This window comes from Hemicordylus capensis, chromosome 1 (genome assembly GCF_027244095.1).
Source record: "Hemicordylus capensis ecotype Gifberg chromosome 1, rHemCap1.1.pri, whole genome shotgun sequence".
Taxonomy (NCBI): domain Eukaryota; kingdom Metazoa; phylum Chordata; class Lepidosauria; order Squamata; family Cordylidae; genus Hemicordylus; species Hemicordylus capensis.
The window spans coordinates 170,153,449-170,171,091 of record NC_069657.1 but is presented as its reverse complement, the minus strand read 5'-3'; the positions used below and the strand labels follow the sequence as shown (position 1 = coordinate 170,171,091).

The 17,643-nt window shown below is 41.7% G+C and overlaps 1 protein-coding gene across 3 annotated transcripts in view; it reads left to right on the top strand.

Annotated features, from left to right (window-relative positions):
• The window catches only part of DARS1 (aspartyl-tRNA synthetase 1), a 137,185-nt gene that overhangs the window by 96,641 nt on the left and 22,901 nt on the right, over nucleotides 1–17,643 (top strand). For all 3 annotated transcript variants that reach the window (XM_053259634.1, XM_053259627.1, XM_053259644.1), the window contains 3 exons: nucleotides 2,104–2,206; nucleotides 3,604–3,684; nucleotides 5,020–5,079. In XM_053259634.1, the coding sequence (XP_053115609.1) occupies nucleotides 2,104–2,206; nucleotides 3,604–3,684; nucleotides 5,020–5,079 (244 nt within the window). The remainder of the gene's footprint in view (nucleotides 1–2,103; nucleotides 2,207–3,603; nucleotides 3,685–5,019; nucleotides 5,080–17,643) is intronic.

Genomic DNA, 17,643 nt, shown 5'->3' with positions numbered 1-17,643 from the left:
CAGTAGTCTTGTTAAGCACTATGAAGCAACTGATGTTTTCCATATTTCTCTTTATTTCTGCTGATGAGCAATTGAGATGTGTGTGTTTCTATTTTGATTCCATTCAATTTGTACATTGCCAGTTATTGCTAAAACACCTGCCTAGTCCTGGCTCCACCTCTGCAGCTGCCCACAATTGGCTCCACCTCTCACTACCTCTGGCTCCACACATCGCCTGCCTGTCTAGCGCCCCCCAGTCCTAGAAACCACCAGCCACCACTGGCTGAAATGCATAGGATGTAAATTTTGAGTATGGGAGACCCAGAGGAAATCAGGCAAGCCCCAGGGGAAATCAGGCCCATTTTAGGGACTACTCCGTGGCAGTGGGGGAGGCGAAGAAACATTTTTTCTCCACCTCCATTGCATCTGCTCAGTGCAGACAAACAGAACTGTTTCAAGTGGTAAAAACATTGCTCCACACATCCCCCCAGGTAATGGGGGAGGAATCGTCTACAGCTCATTGTGATCAGTTTGCTTGACACTTTGCAGAGAAATTCGTTCGCATCCATGCTGACCTGGACACGAGAGTTTTGGCAGTTCCGGCAGACGTGCCTTTGGTACCATCTGGTCCAGTTGTGTTGGATTCTTATCAGTTGGTGCAGCCTGAGGATGTGGACAAGATACTGTGCAATGTGCGGGCGACATCGTGCGCTCTTGAATTTGGATCTTCTCACTAATGGAAACTCGCTGACACTATTTTTCTGTTGGTGGGGGAGTTCACAGTTCTGAGATGAGATGGCTGGATGATTTTTTTATTATTATTATTATTTTTAGTTCCTTTGGCTCAGAGCAGCTTTGTGCTCAAGAGCAGTTCTCTTCCTCCTCCCCTTTCTCCTTAACAACCAGTGGGAAAATCCGGGGGAGAAACTTCTGTTGGGAGCCTCTGTGATGGTGGCTGCAACATTCAAGATGGCGGACGTGTGAATGTTGAGGCACAAGTGGGCTAATCTGTGGACTATCTAACCAATTTGAGCCAAATTTGGCACAGCTGTAGGGACACACAGGGACACCTCAGTGGCATAGTTTGTGATGAACATCATCCATGGTGGACGCATGAACATTTGAAGCATAACTTAGCTAATATATGAACCTCCTAACCAATCTGAACCAAATTTGCTACAGCTGTAGGGACACACAGAGATGGCTCAAGGGTGTAGTTTGTAATGATGTCATCCACACCAATTCAAGATGGCATATGTGTGAACATTTGAGGTGCAAATGTGCTAATTTATGGACTGCCTAACAGATTTTGACCAAATTTGGTGCAGTTGTAGTGAGTGACACAAAGGGACACCTCAAGGGTGTGATTTGTGGTGAGGTCATCCACCCTAATTCAAGATGGTGGATGCGTGGGCGTATGAGGCTCAAGTGGGAACCAAATTGACCAAATTTGGTACTGTCATAGTGATACCTCAAAGGCATAGTCTATGATGATGCCATCCACCCCAATTAAGATGTGTGAACATTTGAGGCACAAGTGGGCTAAGTTGTGAACTGCCTAACCAATTTGGATCAAATTTAGTCCAGATGTAGGGATAATGAAAAGAAAGGAGACAGATTAGTTCTTACCAGAACTACTTGTTCATTATTGCTTCCCCATGCTTGACTACCAGCAAAATCAAAATGAACTTATTTTAAGTTCGCCTCTTGTCCTGTCTTTATCTGCAGCTTACCTCCAAGTTTGTGTTTAAGCATACACCTGACTCTCTCTTGTAGTGCTGTTGGCTTGCTCATTTCCACTTCAAATATTATTTCTGCTTAATGCTTCCCAGACATATGATGTAATGATTGAATCTGAAATGCTGAAGAAATCTCTGTATGGTGCTCTCTTTCAGCTCTCCATTGTTAATTTATCACAGCTGACTGCTGAGAAATGGCTTCACAGAGATTTATTTCACTCTCCCTAATGATGCATTCTAAATAACTTTGCTTAAAACGTTCCATTCTGTTGTAGTGAATTAACATTTAGATTTTTAAAAGCCTAGTTTTATGGCAAACTTAAATTCAGATGAATACTCCCCATTATGATGAAAAGATGAAACTGACTTTTTTTTTTATTGGCAGTATCAACAAAGAGAGCATTGTTGACATCGAAGGTGTTGTGAGGAAAGTGCCAAATAAAATTGGAAGCTGCACTCAGCAAGATGTTGAGCTGCATGTTCAAAGGGTAAATAAGCAAATTAAAGTGTACCATATTATTTCATGATGATTTTAGGATTTCAGTGGATGCTCTCCTCAACAGCAGTCTTGTGTTAGTGAGCATTTGTTCAGGCAGGTAACAAAAAATAAATTGGTTTATGCAGCAGTCTGGATTAAAATGGAAACTGAAGTAACCATCAAGAATTTTTTTTTTTTTAAAGAGGGGATTTTTGGACTGTTCTGTTTCCATCTGTTCTTTAGATGGGTAGTTCTAGATCGTGTTTGAAATTGACATTAAGAACAGTTTCTTTCCAAAGAAAAGTGTGTAAGCATGCCTGCTTTTCTCTGTAGGAATAACCCAGTTCACATTTCCCCCCATAAACCTGATTAGGAATACAGGAGATGAATAACAGAGCATATGTACACATCTGCTTTTTACATGTGTTTCAGTATACCTAGCATCTTCTGGGTAAAACCACGATTCCTCTATGTGAGTTTCCCCATGTGAAAGTCACTATTTAAAATGATTCTGGGATTTTGGATTTCCCCCATTAGTCCCAGGAGGTAGTATGGGGGGGAAAGTCCAAAATTCCAGCGTTAAATTAAATACTGACCTTCACATTGGGATGAAGGGCAGTGAATTTCATTACGTATGCTAGAATGTTGACTAAATTTCTCCTTTCCAGTGGGAAGCAGATGGCTTTCAGACCTCTTTATATAGAACGAGTTCTACCTCAATCAATGCAATAATTGGTGTATTTGCAACACAAATTCAATTACCTGCAGTTTGAGAACAAAAGCTCATTCTGAGAACACATTCTGTGAAGCATGGAAGATATATTTTAATCAAAGATACTGACACCTATCCCCTAAAGTTAAATATTTATTCAGTCAGGCTCTTGATAAAAGACTTCATCCTTTCCTATGCATCCCCCATACGTTCTTTTGTCACACTGTTAGTCTGTTAAGTTCTTTTTGTATTCCCCCCCCCCTTAGCTTACATAGAAAGCTCATAGTCCTGTTTGAGACATCAGCTGGACTTCTTTTGGGTTACCCACAAAGAATGAGCTGAACTGATGAGACTTAATTGGGATCAGAACTGAGATTTTCAGAGAAAAGCTTCAAGTATAATGTGAAGGTCATTAAATAGGAACCTGAGATGGTATCTTCTAATAATAATCTGACTTAAAGGGAGTTGTATTTAGGGAGCAAAGGCTTGTTAAACATTTCTGGCATTGCAATGAAAACAAAGCAAAAAAAAGTCTGTGTGTGTGTGTGTTTTGTTTATTTATTTATTTTCTGTATTTCTCCAGCAAATGGTTATACAAACCTTGTTCATATTTCATCCAAAGATACACTTCTGTAAATCACACTACAATTTCTACTATGTTTTCATGTTCTTTTTTGCTACTGTGTCTCTTTCAGATCTATGTGATTAGTTTGGCTGAACCCCGACTGCCCTTGCAGCTGGATGATGCTGTTCGTCCAGAGGTGGAAGGAGAAGAGGTGAGAAGGTTGTTTTTAATGTAAACATTATTATAAAAAGAAATGGTTAAGCAAGGATTTGAAACTTCAGTAGCCCCTGTTCAAAATTAATTCTAAGGCCTTGGCTTAAACCTAGTCTAGCATTATATGTCCTCCCATTCACGTTTCTATTAGCCACCTAATGGCGCAGTGGGAAAGTATTTGCCTAGGGAGTAAGAGGTTGCTGGTTTGGATCCCCGCTGGTATGTTTCCCAGACTATGGGAAATACCTATATCGGGCAGCAGCGATATAGGAAGATGCTGAACGGCATCACCTCATACTACGCAGGAGATGGCTCCTATATTCTACCAAAGAAAACCACATGGCTCTGTGGTCGCCAGGAGTCAACACGTACTCAATGGCACAACTTTGCTTTACTTTATCCACATTTCTGTCGTACATAGATGTGGGAAACAGTTCTTAGTGCTTCTAAACACATAAGGTGCTGGCACCTGCAGCAGCAACTGGTATTTCAAAAGTGAATTCACAGATTGTTTAGCTTTGAGTCATCAGTGCAGAGAAGGATACGATTTCACAACCATGGTTGTTCCCTCTTGGTGCGCATGGAGGAGATCAGGATTTGGATGGGATGTTCTGTGTGTAGTGTTAGTCTGTTAAGAGATTCTCAAAATAGTCCTGCAGCAGGGGAAGTTCATTGCTATGAGCAAATGTCATGCTTCCCAAACTTTACTCTAGTAAGTATCTGAAAAGGGCTATTCCAGTCTCCCCAAGCTCTTCTAATGACTAAACCAAGGAGATGGGAGATACTCATTTTTAATCCATCCACTGGAGTAATGTGTAAAAGAAAAGAGAGAGGACAATAAAATAGACCTAGAACATCTCACTGCCCTCTGAATACTTATGTATTGTGTATTTTTAAGAGATCATTGAGTGCATTCTTAGCCCCATAATCTGCCCAGAGTTTGGCCTATCTTAGTCTCTTGCCTGTGGCCAGAGATGATGATGACAGAACCAGATTGCACCTGCTGCTTTATTTACTTGGCACTTTTACTTAGTGTTAAACTACCAAACCAGGAGCACAGGAAGTTCCTCTCAGACACATCTTCAGTGAAAGCAACATGATACGCAGACCACACATCCTTTGTTTCTTGTTGCAAAGAAGCTTCTAGCCCAAACTGTGCTAGGCATTTAACAGGTGTCTGTGCCTCAGACACTGAGAATCTTTGGTGTGGGTAGCTTGTGAATTTTCCCTTCAATGTGCAACATACTCAGCGACTTCTTATGCTATAAACATGCATCACTTTTTCTTCTTTGCATGTGTGGTTTTCATTGTGTGTTCTTTCGCAACTGTTTAGGAAGGAAGAGCTACCGTAAATCAGGATACAAGATTGGACAACAGAGTGATTGATCTGAGGGTAAGGAACCTGCTGTGTTAGACCTGCAGATGATCACATGGTTTTAAGAAGGTGGCAAGAACAATGCTTGTAGCAATTTAGAATCCTGGAGGATATGTAACATCCATTTGCTGTAAACTTATTTATTGGATTTTTTCTTCGCGTTGATCCCAGCCAGTCATATAGGAATATGATGATGTTGGGAACTACATATCCTGTCAGAGTTGGCTTTGGCATGGTATCAGTGAAGGCAAACAGAGACACTTTGCCCTTACTCTGAAGAAATACACATTTGAATGCAGAACAGAATTCAAGCACTGAGAGCAATAAGGCAGGGATTGACAATATCCATTACAGATTTGTTACGGATATGCACTTTATGAACCCAGATGCACTAGGGATATGCGCGAAGGGTTAGTTGCGCTCCCCAGCACCCCTTGTGCAGCAGCAGTGATGGCGCACATATGGCCTTTGCACATGTGCAGAGGCCATGTGTGCTGCTGTCGAGCAAGAAGTGCTGGGGAGCACACCACTGCAACAGGAAGCTGTGGCGAGCAGTGGAAGAGCAGGTACGGACCTGCTCTCCTTGCTCTTAAATGTGCCCGAACTGACCCTTTGAATTGGTGCATAAATCGTGATTCATGCACATCTGGGTCAGTTCTTGATTTGCAGTGCTGCTGTGACTTATTGCTGCAGTATTGGCTCAGTTCCAGAGGCTCCAGAAAAAGATCATGAAACTCATACCCCTGCTTTGACTCAAACTTAGACCTCCTGCTTTGTGTTTCCATTGTTCTTTCAATCTTAGAGTCTAGTTGCCCATCATGACTTCTTCAGCAAAAAACTAATTAAAATGTAAACTATAATCCCATTCATATTTGCTTAGAAGAAAGACCTATTGAATTCAGTTGGACTCAATCTCAAGTGAGTGTGCATAAGATTAAAGCCTTAGTTGCACTAAAACTATAATCTTAAATTCACTAGGAAAATCCCTTGAAGGCTAACATGCATGGGATTTCATGGCACATGTTTAGAGTAATCTCCTAGGAATACTTTTTACCCACTTGTTGGAGAACTGCATTTTAAATGCATTTCAATTTATAGTAGCTTTTAGCTGTTTTATAATTTTCTGTGTAATCCTAAATCTGACTCCAAAACAAACACTATTGGATTTTATTAGAGCTTATGACCCAAGCATACATAGCATGTCTGCTATGTATAGCATAGCATATATCAATAAAGATTTATTGGTTGATGCATAGCCAGGTGTTGATCCAACCGAAGTAAGTTGATTTTTGTGTGTAGAGCTTTGCATAGGAGTGAAGTTAGAGTGGATACATTTAAAATGAGTTGTGTGGTATCATGTATACATGTTTTGCATAAAACCAGGGGATTACTTGTTTCCTGGAATAGGAAACATATTACGGTAGCATGTACATATGTTACGTTATAGCGGTGTGGTCATTGCTGTCCCATTGCTGAATCTCTGTCACTGTTGTGACATTTGAAGGACAGGTGGCTTGATTCACTTATTGAAGTTATCTGGAGAGAGTTGTACTGCTGGCACCTTCCCACGATGCACTTGCTCTTTGTGGTGCACAGTTAATAAATTGTGTCATGTGATGTCTAGTGAATGGATGGATTTGTCTTCGAATGAAAGGTTTGCCTGCGTGTCATCTTTGATCCGTTTAAACACTAAATATAAGTAAGTGGCTGACTAGATAGTGTAGATGCTTCTCTGAGGGAGAGCAGGATGCCTTTCTGTCTTAAGGAGGATGCTTTTCTGTCTTAAGTCTTATTAGAACTCTTCTGAAGAAGCCTGCATTGGATCTCTCAGAGTTAAACAACAATAGGCCTGTCTCCAACCTTCTATGGCTGGGCAAGGTAACTGAGAGGATGGTGGCCTCCCAGCTCCAGTCAGTCTTTGATTATCTAGACCTATTTCAAACTGGTTTTCAGGTGGGCTATAGAGACTACCTTGGATTACCTTGGAGACTACCTAAGGCCTAATGGATTACCTCCAACAGGGAATTGTCAGAGGAAGTATGATTCTATTGGTCCTTCTAGATCTCTCGGTGGCTTTTGACCATGGTATTCTTCTGGACCATCTGAGAGGGTTGGGAGGAGTGGGAGGCACTTCTTTGCTATGGTTCTGCTCCTATAAATGTAAGTGCTACCTCTTGGGCAGGTTCCAGATGGTGTCACTTGGAGACTGTTCTTCAAAACATGATCTTTTATATGGCATCCCCCAGGGCTCCATACTGTCCCCAGTGCTTTTTAATATATACATGAAACTGCTGGGAGAGATCATCAGGAGATTTGGTGCAGGGTGTTATCAGTATGCTGATGACACCCAAATTTTTTTCTTCTTGTCATCAGTATCAGGAAATAGCATTAGCCCCTTAAATTCCTGCCTACAGGCAGTAATGGGCTGGATGAGGTATAATAAACTAAAGCTGAATCCAAGCAAGACAAGAATGCTCATTGTTGGGGGTTGTAATCTGCAGGCTGGTTTCTGGGTCATCTCGAAGAGACCAAATTAGTCTTATATTTTAAAAAACTACACTGGCCACCAGTAAGTTTCCAAGACTTGTAATTTTAAATTGTATTACGGTTTTAATTTATTTTATTTTGCTCTAAACCACCCAGAGACAGAAGCTTGGGGCAGGGTACAAATATAACAAATAATAAATAAATAATTTTTTACAACTCTTGCAATGCCTGCTCTGAACAGTATTGCATCCCTACAGAAGGCTGGTTTTCAATAGAAATCAAGCACTTGGTTAAAATGGTACAGCTTTCATGTTAGTATTGTGCAGACGAGGGTGTCACGTTAGTGAGAGGAGCTCCTCTTTTTGCTGGCCTTCCACATAGGTTTACAAAAGCTGCTAGAAAGCTACTAAAAATGTTTCCTTGCCCACCTGTACACACATACTTAGCCTGTCTATGTCACATTGACTGTCCTCAAGCAAACAAGCTGCCCTCCTGCCCCGCATTTATAAAACCTGCTAAATTGCCTGGAGGCAATTAATACAGGTGAGTTGCTGCTAATGAGAATGTTTTATAGCAACGTGAGCATGTATCACAGTAGCTGAACCACAGTTTTGTTCCTATTGTTGTTTAACTGGTGCACCATCTTCTGTAATCAAGACCTCAGTGACCTTGATGCAGTTGATGTTCCTTTGTTTGCTCTTTTGCTAGTCCCCATTCACTGTTTTAATAGACACATCCAATTTCCTTCTGCTGTAAAGTAAATTATGTGTTATAGAAAGTCGTCAGTGATTCTAAATTGAAACAGATCTGGGAACACCAAAATAGAGAATTAATACAGAGGGGCTTTGAGGTTAGGTACATGGCTAGGGGTGGGGAAAATGCTGCTCATTTGAAAATACAGGTGCATCTATGTAGGGGAAGAAGAAATGACCAAGTTGTGCAGTATTGTATAAAAGAAATTCAAAAACTACTACAAAAGCACTATTGTTGGATGGTAAGTACAGCTGATGAACTTTGAATTTTGCTGAGCATCTGTAAACGTGAAACTGTGAAGATTTTAATATATTCCTCTCCCTCACCCAGCTTAATAAAGAATATATTAAAAAGGGGAATGGGAGAAAGGAAATCCTTAAACATGTCACGAACAGCAGTTCCAGTGGTGGTCAGAGTGCCATGTGTAGTGGTTGATAGAAAGCGCAGCGGGCTGTAGTAAAAGGAAGACACAAGGTGAGACATCATAAACACACTGGCTGACATCTTGACTCTGAAGCTTGGACCCTTTGGGCAGCTGTAGGGACATAGTGAGAGCCCATGCGCTGCTCCTTCACATTCTGAATTATGAGCACAACTGTAGTAAGAGTGGTAATATTTGGGGGTGCACTCCCATGCTCCAGCAGTGTTCTGTGGAAGCAGAAATACATCCTTGCTTTAAGGGACATGCTTCCACTTCTACAAAGTGCTTCCAGAGTGTGGGAGAGTACCCTTAAATATTAGCGCAATTGCATTCATAATTCAGAATGCGACAAAGCAGTACATGGGCTCTCACCGAGTCTCCACAGCTGCTTCAAGTGTGGATGCTTTGGTAGTTAGGATGTCAGCCATTAGTGCCAAATAATACGGTGTGCAGATGAGCTAGAACTTTAAACCCAGAAATGAAACTGAGAAATGTATATATACCCTACCTTCTTAGTCTAAATGTTATTCAATAGTGTAAAATCCTAGGGAGAAGATTACCCAGTTTCAAGGTAATGTAGGCATAGCAGTAGAAAACATTCTGATGAGATGATCCTGCACCTGAGTTGATGGATATCTAAGAATATTGCTGATCAGATTTTTAACCCTATTATGACTATAGGGTTTATCTGTCCATATAGAAGTCTAGAAATAGATGTTAAGAAATTTGCGTTTCTTGAGGTTTCTACCCTCGTGCATGGGTGAAAAATGTGTTTTACTGAAAACTGTAGTGCCTTTGTTTCCAACAAGATTTGAGTTCTGTTTGTTTTTTATGGAGGGAGTTTGTAAACACAGTTGGGTTAATGGGGCTGAAACCATCCCTAAATCCATACTACTTTTTTCCTCTTCCATTCTTTCCTACTGCTTACAACATTCATGTCTGACAGAGAGGATTATGTTGACTTGCTAGTCCAGAGATGCAATTTCGCCTAGGGCCCTCACTTGTAAAATGTGACAGCTAAAATTAAGATCTAGTTTATTTTTTTAAGATTGGAAATGAGGGTAGGGGTTTTAAGATCTAAATAAGAATTTTGTTGAAAACTTTATCACAACTACAGCATAATTACTACAAGTTATTTCTGCCTCTAGGGGATCTGTTGGATCTAGGTCTCAAATAATTACCTGCTTCCCTCCTTATTTGAGATGTTTGTTTCTTTACTAGTTGGAGGAAGGGCAGTGAATGGGATGCTGAGAATGTCTGTTCTGTAATTTGAAAAAGGAAGTTTAGAGTTACCAGGAGGTCAAGGCTATTTTAAGCATGAAAAACGTACCTTGTGATGAATATACTATTGAATTTTTTATGACTGTGATTCAGGAAAAGAAATGTGAGTTTGTCAGCTCTGGATGTCCCTTTCTTCTCCATCTTTCTGTTGACGGGTGTGAGGAGAAACATTAAAGTCCTCACACAGCAAAGTGTGCTCTGGTGGTAAAGAAGTTGAGTCCAAGAGATTCTCTGGAGACACTCTATATTTACAGGCAAACCTTGCCATCTGAAGTTCCATGTATTTGTGGTTGGGTAATTGACACACGACCTTGGCATACATGGAAGGAAAGGGTTAACAAAGGGTTAATTTTGCATATCCGTGGGTTTGGGGTGGCTGGAAATGATCATTTCAAAATGGTCATTTCCAGCCACCATTTGGAGGAACCATTTTGTGCTCATATGTTTAAAAAACAGAAAACACGATTTTTTTCATGCAAAAACACCGGATTTGGGACTGGGGTGGAGGGGTGGCATTGCTGGACACCTGGAAACCTGAAGAGCATGGTAGGGCCGTTTTTTGCCATTTTGGAGCCTCCATGAACGAACCTACCCACCCACCCCCCGCCAGCCAGTTGACACAATGACTCATCCACAATTCTGTTAGCTGTAGTTGTAGCTGAAAACGGAACCCCGTGAATAACAGGGTTCACCTGCTGTATTAAGAAACTAAAATGTCCAAACTTCCATTCCTTGGTAAGATTCTGGAGAAGGTGGTTTGTGCTCAGCTGAAGAGAGTCCTGGAGGAAACTGATTTCCTGGATCCTTGCCAGTCAGGATTTAGGCCACAGCACATCACTGAAACGGAATTGTTCACCCTGTTGGATAACCTGTATTGTAACCTTGATATGGGAAGCACACGTCTCTTGGTTCTTCTTGATCTCTCAGCAGCCTTCAGTACCGTTGACCATGCTATCCTTCTGGAGCGCTTAAGTGGGCTGGGCATTGGGGGCACTGTCCTTCAGTGGTTCTAATCGTATCTCACTAGGCAATGCCAGTCGGTGTTGATTGGGGGTGAGTGTTCTGGGCCCTGGCCCCTTTCTTGTGGGGTTCCACGGGGCTCGCTCCTTGCTCCCATTCTCTTTAACATCTACATGAAGCCACTGGGCCTGGTCATCGGTCAGTTTGGGGTAAGTTTTCATCAATATGCTGATGATATTCAGCTTTATATCTCTACCCCTGGCCAAACAGGTGATGCCATTCATGTGGTGATTCAGTGCCTAGAGCCTCTCAGGACCTGGATGGGCTGAAACAAGCTCAGGCTCAATTCCTCCAAGACCAAGTTGCTCTTATTCAGTCTGCGATCTGGCCAATTGCTGTGTGTGAGTTTATTTCTTAACGGGGTTGCACTTCCCTTGAGATAGACAATTCATGATCTGGGGGTCCTTCTGGACTTGCGGCTCCTGCTTGAACAGCAGGTGGAGGCCATGGCCAGGGGTGCCTTTGCCCAGCTTCAGCTGGTTCACCAGTTATGGCCTTTTCTAGACTGGCAGGCCCTGGCAACAGTAACTCATACCTTTGTTACCTCATGTTTGGATTACTGTAATGCGCTCTACCTAGGGTTGCCTTTGAAAATGATTTGGAAGCTTTAACTAGTCCAGAATACAGCAGCCCACCTCCTCATGGGTAGCTGTAGGTTTGATAGTGTCAGACCTCTTTTACGATCGCTGCACTGGTTACCTGTTTGCTTCCAGGTCCAATTCAAAGTGCTGGTTCTCACTTACAAAACCCTTATGGGCTTAGCACCCATATATCTGGGATTGCCTCTCTCGGCGGGTTGTATCCCATCCTGTGAGATCTTTTCAGCTGGCCCTCCTTAGTGTCCCAGGCCCTGCTGTAGTGTGTGGTGCCTGGGCCGATAGGAGGGCCTTCTCTGTGGCCGCCCCTCTTCTTTGGAACACTCTTCTCCCCCCCCCACCCCTGATTCCCTCCCTGGCTGCTTTTAAGGCCCTTCTTTAAGACCCACCTGTTTCACTAGGTGTTTGCCCAATAATAATAATAATAATAATAATAATAATAATTATTATTATTATTATTATTATTATTAGGCAAACACCTAGTGAAACAGGTGGGTCTTAAGAAGGGCCTTAAAAGCAGCCAGGGAGGGAATCGGGTGAGGGAGAGAAGAGTGTTCCAAAGAAGAGGGGTGTCCACAGAGAAGGCCACAGAGAGAGGGTGGGAGTGACATGACACTCCAGTGAGTAAAGGAAATTGGTGAAAATCAGGGAGCCCATCTTGCACAAATGGAAGTTTTGGGTGTAAGCCATTGTCCTTTCAATTGCAGAATGCTTCCTTCCAGAAGGACAGGAATGGACATAAGAAAGCCATGGATTTACATGCTCCCCTCTCTTCATTTTCTTAATGTGTTCGAGGAGACAGAAAGTTTCTGGTTTTGAGTAAAGCCAAGTTCCACATTGCATTAAAACGAAGAACGGTCATTTACTACAAACCAGATTCTGAAACCATGGTTTGTGTTTCCTAACTGTGATTTAAGTCAACCATGTTTCCCCAAGTTTGTATGTAAAGCAGCACTGTGGATTACTTCAAATCAGAAGCACAAGCTTTCTCCTCCTCCTCCTCCTCCTCCTCCTCCTCCTCCTCCTCCTCTTGCATATGTAGAAGGGGGATCGCGGAATGCTTAACCCAATGGCTCCTATAGGTTCATTCTCCTAGTCGGAAACCATAGTTAAGTCTGAATGAGACAATAGTCAATCTGTGTGAATTTTGTGATTCCACAGGAAGACAAAAGCAGGAGCAACAGCAACAAAATCTCAGTATCTGTCACAAAATTCAGCTTACTGAGAATCAAGTTTCATTAAAAAAATTTTTTTTAAGGTTTTTAGTCCTTATGACAGAAAAAATATGCTTGAAAATGTGTGGCCAATGTCTGCTGTGAAATCTCAGAACCTAGGACGAGTGAATGAGATTTCCACTTGTTGGGTGCCCCTTCCCATAGTATGAAACATTTTAAAACAAGATGCAACTTTTCTTACTGTGTATAATTCTTAACAGTTTTAGAATTCAAAACTGCAGATTTTATTTTATTTTTATTTTATTTTATTTTATTTTATTGAGAGCACAGGTACACAGTCCTGTATATGGGACTGATTCTCTTACTGTATGACTGGGAACTACAAGCAGAGACTGGAGATACTGACTCTCCACACAGTTAGATTTAAGCAGCCACCATTCTGCAGCCATTTGTTTGAATCCTCTCCACGTTGTGGCCCGATAAGTGTCAGGAAACACTCAACAGTACATCTCTGTCCAGAGAATGACTGCTAGAGATAATTGCCCTTTGTATTTGTCATCTTCCTAATTTTGCATCAGCCTTAATTCACCTCTGGCTCCATTTACCGATACCTCAATTAATGCCATAAGCATTGTCTGTAGCTAGAATCCAAATGTCCATGAGTAATGACCCACTGCAAAAGATAGTGGGATATTGTAGGCTGCAGTTCTTCCTGCTGAAAAAGTCTGGTATGATGAACGAAATAGAACTGCTTCTTAAAATACCTGTCTGATCAACAATTGATTGCTCTTTATCTTTCTGAAAGTGCTGTCTGTATTCCTTAAAAATTGTTGAGTGAAGTATGTGCAGAAATCTGCCAAGGCTGGCAGTTATGCTTCATTGCATGCTCTCTCAAATATCTGTTTTCTTATGAAGCAATGAATGAAAGACATGCAATTGTGGTGAGAGGCCACTGGAAGATGAGCTGGCCAAGTGTACGTTGTTGGCTTCAGCAATGTGAAAAAGCTTATTCTGATAGGTTTCATAATGTAGCCTGAGCTTGTATGTTAGCAACTGTCCCAGAATACACTCTGGGGTGATCTTCCCATTCCTTCCCAGCTTTGACAGTCAGATTCATTTGCTTTCATTTAAATGATCTTATCAGACAAGAGAACTTTTCTTCTTTTGATTCTCTTGCTCCTGGACAAAGCCTCAAGGACTCCAACACCTAGGACTGAACTCTGGCCTCATCCAGCCAGCTCATGCTGTAACATCTTTTCAGCAGTCATTGTTGGTAGTTGCTGGTGCTGCCAGAGGCACACCTAGGTAACTTTGGAGCCTGGACCTAAAGGCCTATGGAGCCCTCCCCCAGCAAGTTAAGCATCATGCTTGCGCGCACACACACATACACACCATAAAACACACCGTATTTTTAATACGTGGGTTTTTGAGAGCACAAACAGCAACTGAACTCACAAGAATATAAGAATATAAAACAGGTATATTTATGCAAGTATGCATTAGCAGAAACTTTTCAACATGCAACTTAACATATTTCCATCCCACTCCCCCTTCTGTCTCTAAAGCATCTGGGGCAGGTCACAATCGTACTCAGCTGCCTGGTGCAGCATGGGCCAGTGGTGCAGTGTGGTGACCACAGCAGACTAAAGAGGATTTGGGGGCCCCCAGGGGTGTGGAGGTCCTGGACTTTGGCCTCGAAGTCCAGGGGTAAGAGCACTTCTGGGTGCTGCTGGAGGAGAAAAGAGGACTTTGAGCTGCCTACCTACTTCCTGGGTAGAACTCTACAGAAACTAACAGTGTTCCCTCTAACAGGGATTCCCAGATGTTGTTGACTACATCTCCTAGAATCCCCATCTGCAATGGCTTATGCTTAGGGATTATGGGAGTTGTAGTCAACAACATCTGGGAATCCCTGTTAGAGGGAACACTGGAAACTACCACTACCACACTTGGACTGAGCTCTAATTTTTCCTCCTTCAACATGGATTTTATGCTTGCAATGTCATTCTTCTATTATCCAAACAATTAATGTTTTCAAAAGTGATCCCCTTGGAACAGGAGTGTCAACCTTTTTGGGGGGTGGTTGTTGTAACTCTCTGTATTAACTGTACCATATGTAACTGTAACCATATTTTCAGTTGGTACAGAAGACTTCCTGGGAAAGGGGAGGACTCCAAAAATTGCCGCCTCCCTGCTGCACTGGTACAGTTGGTTGGGAAGTTTGCTTAGGCTGCGCTTTTGCTGCACTGGTACAGCCTTGCTCTGTCAACCAGTACTTGATATGAAGTATCAAATTTAAGCCTGAATTCCCAACGATGAGAAATTCCAACAATGACATGTGAGCGTTGGCTTGGATTAAGACCTGGAAAGCAATCTGCACCTATCAAAATCAAAATTATTTTTATTAGTTCAAATGTTTCCAGGTTCATATTGCTTTATATGTTTAAGATGAAATTTAAAACCAGGTTCTGCATTTAAGCCCTCTGGGGAAGAAAATCTTTTTAAACAAAAACACTTGAAGTGAAAGATTTTAAGATCTATGCTATTAAAAAAATGGTGAGGTGGGTGGTGTTTTTGTAGTGGTATTTCTACAATCTGCAAAGAAATTATGCCAGATCTTGAGAGAGCTAATGAGTGTTATCTGAACCAAGGCCAAAAGGAAGGGTGGACGTGAAGCAAGGGTGTTGGGAGAGAGGGAACATGTGTATCTTCATCCAGCAGCTTTGCTTACCAGAACCTCCCAGCCTCATTGTTGCTACTCTGAATCTATCTCACCATTGATTCAGGACACAGTATTGTGCTTCTCTTAGCATATTAAATGTTAAACTGGTATCTCTAACAGTTTTGGAAGCCTGATCAAATTAATAAGCAACTCAAGGCTTTATGCCTGAGATAATTAGGGATGTGCACAAGCAGCTTGTGCAGGCATGGTCAGGGCGGAGAGCAGTTCCCTTAAGAAGCAGGTCCTTACCTGCTCCACTGCTGCCCTGCCACTTTTCCAGGTGTGGTGCTCCCTCCCACTAGCAAAGGCTGCAGTGGCTGCAACATTGTTCCCTGCAGCCTGTGCGTGCAGCATGTGTACAGGCTGCAGGGAACAGCACTGCGGTCACTGCAGCCTTTGCTAGTGGGAGCGCCACACCCAGAAAAGTGGCAGGGCGGTAGCGGAGCAGGTGAGGACCTTCTTACCTACTGCTTAAGGGAACCAGTCCCCGCCCCGCCAAACTAGTTTGGCTGCAGGTGCCTGAACTGGTTCAGCACTTCCCAAAGGAGGCACCAAACCAGCTTGTGCACATCGCTAGAGATAATCTCCTTTTAGGATTACAACCCAGTTGTGCCCTGATTTTTAACACCCTTTTTGAAATCACTGTGGCCTAGTTCTCACTGAGATAGTAAAGCTGCACCTAAGCTGTACCACTTTAGATGAGACTTGCATGACTGTTCCTCCATGTCAAAAAATAATCTAGACATTAGGAGAAAGTCTAGGCTAGAATTCTTCCCTCTGAGACATCTAGTGTTTTGTGCAGAATTCAGGCCATTCAGTCATGTGACCCACTTGCAGTCTGAAATGGTACAGTCCAGGTATAGCAGCTTTCAAATTGCATTAATAGATTGCAGTGTTTTTCTTAAACTTGAAGTATTTCTTTCCACATAGAGATGTGAGTGCATGCACAGCTGAGATGTACTTGAAAGGGAAGATAAAATATTGCTTCCAGCATTTCAAAAGCAGTATTCATTTTCACATTTTATGAGCAATAGTATATAACATTGAAGCTAGTTTCACAAGTTATTTAAGACTTGTTGATGCTCATACTCCAGGAGTATATATGTTAAGATATTCTTTATTGCTCATATAGTCTAGTGTTCTTTACTGTACTATTGTTGAGTATATTATAGAAGACTTTTAAGATGTTCAGACTAAGAAAAAGAAAAGGTTTGTGCCCATCACATTTGTTAGATACTTAAAAAAACTGGAGGTGGGTTAATTGTACAAGGCAGTTAAGCCCAGAAATGTAAGTTTGGGGCGGTATAAAAATAAATAAATAAAGAAAGAAAGAAAGAAAGAAAAAGAAAGAAAGAAAGAGTCAGTGCTTCAGAATTTCATGTATAGCAGCAAGTATGGTTTTCTTTCTCCATTTACTTGTTTGAAAGTTGACATAGGAAGCAGAAATGGTTGGGAACCCCACATTCAGGACAGAGGTCTTTAGCTCTTTTTTTCTTTTAGTTTATGCGTAACAGGCATCAGAGATAAATTTTACTCAGCTTTACATAATGATATAAATACCATACTTTCAAATAAATTCAAATGGAAATTCTATGTACTAACCCATTCCAAATAATAGGAGTCCAAGTGAAATGAAATTTGTGGATGAGATTTGATTTAAAACTTCCAATGCCCATTCTTTCTTTCTCTAACTTACATCATACACTCAGTCTATCAGTTGACTACCACTGATAACACTATACTCTGCCTTCAAGACGAAGATGGATGATGTCTGAGGAACTGAAACATTTGTACAGTCTATAGCACTTCAGCTGTGCCAGTAGCTCGGATGGATGGAGGACTGGTGCCCTTTGAATGGAGAGGCAAAGGCAAACTCCTACATTTTCCTTCAGATCTGTTTTTCTGTACTTTAACATTGATACCTCAGGTTTCTCTCTGTACTGTAGTAAGTACCCTAAGATATTATCCAAACCTGTCTTAATTTTACATAAACGGTATGTGTTAGGAAATTAAAAAGAGAAAAAAAATTTAAAATGAACTAGCCAGGCTGATTTAGAAAGCAGATCTTTACCATGCTAGTGCTATTTCAGTCCTCTTTAAGATACAGACAGACTTGCTTTTAGATAT